Below are 4,052 nucleotides of genomic sequence, written 5' to 3'. Positions count from 1 at the left end.
GGGTTTGAACTGCCAGCCTTCTGGTTAGCAGTTGAATGTCTTAGGCACTATGCCACCAGAGCTCCTTTAAATAAGATAATGCGTGTAAATAAAGAACTTACTACCGTCCCTGTACATAACAAATGCTCAACAAATATAAGGTAATCTAATTCTGATTAATTATTCTATTATCAATACTAGTAAAAGTAGAAAGGGCCATGAGACATAACAGCCTCTACAGATTCGTGTGGTTGCACTTCTCCTCACGACTACACTTCAGGGCATGGTATCAGCAAGCTCATTGAATTCCTCCTACAGTGAGGACCTGTTGGTGAATCGTGTATTGCCAGGTGGTTCATCATCAAAATGATAGTCACTCACTTTAAATTAGCCAAAGTTTAAATTATTTATCACCTACTCAGGGACATTTACTTGAAATTCTGATGAAAAAATATTTTATTTCCATTTTTATGACTTGATTATTGTTCTAAAAGATTCTTAAGTAGGTGGTAGACTGTAGAATGGCCACTGAAAACACAAATTTATGGTCTTCTGGGCTGTGTGGGTATACTGCTTATGACTCTATATTTAGAGAAATTATTAATTTACTATCAACTCTTTTTTGAAGGTTTGAGAGGTAAGACTGGACCCCTGGGCCTTGCTGGAGAAAAAGGGGACCAAGGAGAGACCGGGAAGAAAGGACCCATGGGACCAGAGGGAGAGAAAGGAGAAGTGGGTCCTGTTGGGTCTCCTGGCCCAAAGGGGGACAGAGGTGATCAAGGGGACCCAGGGTTGCCTGGGGTCTGCAGGTGTGGAAGCATCGTGCTCAAGTCTGCCTTTTCTGTTGGCATCACAACCAGCTACCCAGAAGAAAGACTACCTATTATATTCAACAAGGTCCTCTTCAATGAGGGCGAGCACTACAACCCTTCCACTGGAAAGTTCATCTGTGCTTTCCCAGGGATCTATTATTTTTCTTATGATATCACATTGGCTAATAAGCATCTGGCGATTGGGCTGGTACACAATGGGCAGTACCGGATAAAGACCTTTGATGCCAACACGGGGAACCATGATGTGGCTTCGGGGTCCACAGTCATCTATCTTCAGCCAGAAGATGAAGTCTGGCTGGAGATCTTCTTCACCGACCAGAACGGCCTCTTCTCAGACCCAGGTTGGGCAGACAGCTTGTTCTCCGGATTTCTCCTATATGTTGACACAGATTATCTAGATTCAATATCGGAAGATGATGAACTGTGATCAGTACTCCTGATCTAACTGTTCCAAGTTCCTTGTGGCAGACACTTGATTCAGTCTGGGGCTCTATTATGTGGAACAAGCAGCAATGACATTCAAAGAAACTCTGAGTGAAATTCCAGAGCATTTTCAGAGAGTTCTGGCAGAATCTATTAAAATCAAGAGAAACCACCAAACAGTTGGGACTACAGGCAGTCCCCAGGTTATGAATGAGATCCTTTCCTACATGTGTCTTTAAGTCAAATTTGTAGGTAAGTCAGAACAGGTGCATTCGGCTCTTACTTAGCTTTACTTTAGGGCAAGAAAAGGCTCGTAGCCTTTTTTGTGATGTAAGAGCTGCACCTGGACCAAGTGAAGGTGATTGTGATGAAGAATTTGTTGCTAGTAGGGATTGGTTCAATTGTTTAGAAGTGAGGGCAAATTTACATAATATTTAAAGGTAAGTATGAGTTGTCCATAAGTTGGATGTTCATACTCCAAGTGACTTACTGTACACCAAAATGAATTTTATATGACAGTAACCCCAGGTATGCATTCTTTGAAAGTGATGTTCATAAATATTTAAGCAAATTAAAGACAATGTTAACAAAACCCTGAGTGATAAAACCAACTGGCAATGGTATTGTCTCATTAAATTTTCAGAAAAATTACATTTTGCCTGTTATTTATGAGAATCATAACACCCTAAAGTCTTTAACAATTCTCAAAAGACTGTAGTCATTCAGAAATGGAAAGTAAGTGGCACTGAATACTTAAGCAAGGCAAAGCAAGGTGATAATGATTATTATTCATTCCTTCATGCTTGTGTATATTCTTTCAACAACATTTTAATGAGCCTTAGGAAACAGCACTATGGACTAATACAGATTATATGATCACTTGAGACCAAATTCCTATCCTCAAGAGCTCCCTGCCCGGTATGTGATGTGTGTACTGTCACTATCCAGTATGGCAAGGAGGCACAGGGGACCTGCTATTTCTGGGGGTGTACAGGGAGGAATAGAGGTGCTTCCCCATATGGGGAAACATTAGACAAACCAAGGTGTGTGGATAGGTGGGGGTGACACAAAGGAAACAAGGAATTCAACATCTGTTCTCATCCCATCCCACTCTCAAAGCACCATTGCTATTTCCAGTTGGGAATGGGTGAAAAACCTAAAGGCAGAGGAGGGCTGGGAGCAGGAAAGGCAATGAAGATAGAAATGAAGAGAAACAAGTTGCTGAGACAGCAGTAGGGTGTTCTAATAATTCCTTTAGAGTAAGTTTCCCAGGACAAATAGTTGTCCGAAGAGCTTTCTCACAAATAAAGGTCATTGTTTCTTGTGGACTTGCTAGGTCTTGAATTCACATAAAGCAAAGCAGATGTCTACTGATTTATGAATGAGCCATTGGGAGGAATGAAAAGGAGGAGGAAGAAGAGAGAAACCAAATGTCTGAGGAAATACATTCTCTTCCAGCTCTCACACCTCCCTTGGTCTCACTCTGCCTTCGACGTCAGCCCTCTCCATCTTCTCCACCTGGATCTGCAATCTCTCAGCCGATCTCACTCCAGACTCTCTCTTCTCTACCCCTCTCTTGGGTTGTAGGAATCATATTCCCTTAATCCCTCCTTTGGAATATTTTCTCATGTGCATTCCTCCTTCTGTGTATTCCTCTCCTCACTCATTCATTTCATAAACACTTTAATACTTCCAATGTGAGAATTACCAAGCTGGATTCTGTGAAGGGGGAGGAATGCCAACATAGAGATGGCATAGCCCCTGCCATCACATTGCAATGGATCAAAGAAAGGAAATTATACAAACACACACACACAAAGGACATGTTAAAATCTGCTCACATACTAAATTGGAGATAGAGACAAAATACTGTTGAGGAAGAAGTATTATTTACTTCTAAACAGGGAAGTGAGAGCAGAGGTTTTGGGAAATTTTCTCTCACAGCTGGCCCATGAGATGGACAGAACTTGGAATAGCCAAAGAGAGGAAAAGGGCACTTCAGATAAAGGGAACAATGGAGCTAAAGCATGAAAGTGAGAACAGAAAGAGAACTCAGTGGATCATATCTACAAGAGCCTCAATGCCACCGGCAGTTGGAGACTATATTCATAAGGAAATGGGGTGCCTCTGTGGTTCCTGGGCTGCTTTCTACCATTATCAGAAATGAAATTGAGTTGATCAAGTGGCTGTGTTAAGAGTAATGCTTGCTTCTCCCTTCACTCACACCTAGCTTGCTCCCATTATCTTCTGCTTGCCCTACATTGTCCATTTTTCATTCTCCATCCAAGTTAAGAGAGGCATCTAAGAGACCAAGAGCAACAAGGATTAGACAAAGTTAGTTTGACAGCTGAATCTGGAATTCTAGGCTACAAAGGATAAAAAACAAATGAAGCTAATCTGGGGAACCTGAAAATGTGGGGTCTATGGAAGACTACAGAATTTGTGAAAGGAACTGGTTATTGCAGACAGTCATGACCCACAAAATTATTTTGAAACTTAATTTTCTTTGGCTTATAATTCAGAAATGAATTTCTTTGTACTTTTTCACTTATCTTTTTTCAAATTTATTTTTATTATTTTGGTACTTATGCTTTCAATGTTGCTTTCATTACAAAGCTTATTTTGAGCAGCTTCTTGAAATAAAGTTCTGTACCTGGTTCTAGGCTCAGAGATGGGTTTTATATTGAGGTTTCTGTAGGGTGGTGATGGAGAGCCAAGAGTTGAAGTGGAAAGTAAAAGTCTCTTTGATATTTAAAATGCTAAGTCTTTAAGTAAATGTCAGTGTCTTTTATTCCAATAAATAAATAATAAATGTAT

General features: G+C 40.5%; 1 protein-coding gene across 1 annotated transcript in view; it reads left to right on the top strand.

Moving 5' to 3' along the window:
* The window catches only part of C1QTNF7 (C1q and TNF related 7), an 18,803-nt gene extending 17,564 nt beyond the window's left edge, over positions 1–1,239 (top strand). The window contains exon 3 of the mRNA XM_007950079.1: positions 608–1,239. Within this exon, the coding sequence (XP_007948270.1) occupies positions 608–1,239 (632 nt within the window). The remainder of the gene's footprint in view (positions 1–607) is intronic.
* The last annotated feature ends 2,813 nt before the right edge of the window (positions 1,240–4,052 follow it).

The sequence above is a fragment of the Orycteropus afer genome, unplaced genomic scaffold, assembly GCF_000298275.1.
Source record: "Orycteropus afer afer isolate SDZICR_OR568_19922 unplaced genomic scaffold, OryAfe1.0 scaffold00262, whole genome shotgun sequence".
Classification (NCBI taxonomy): domain Eukaryota; kingdom Metazoa; phylum Chordata; class Mammalia; order Tubulidentata; family Orycteropodidae; genus Orycteropus; species Orycteropus afer.
Note: the sequence above shows the minus strand (reverse complement) of the source record. Positions and strands in the feature narration are given on the sequence as shown.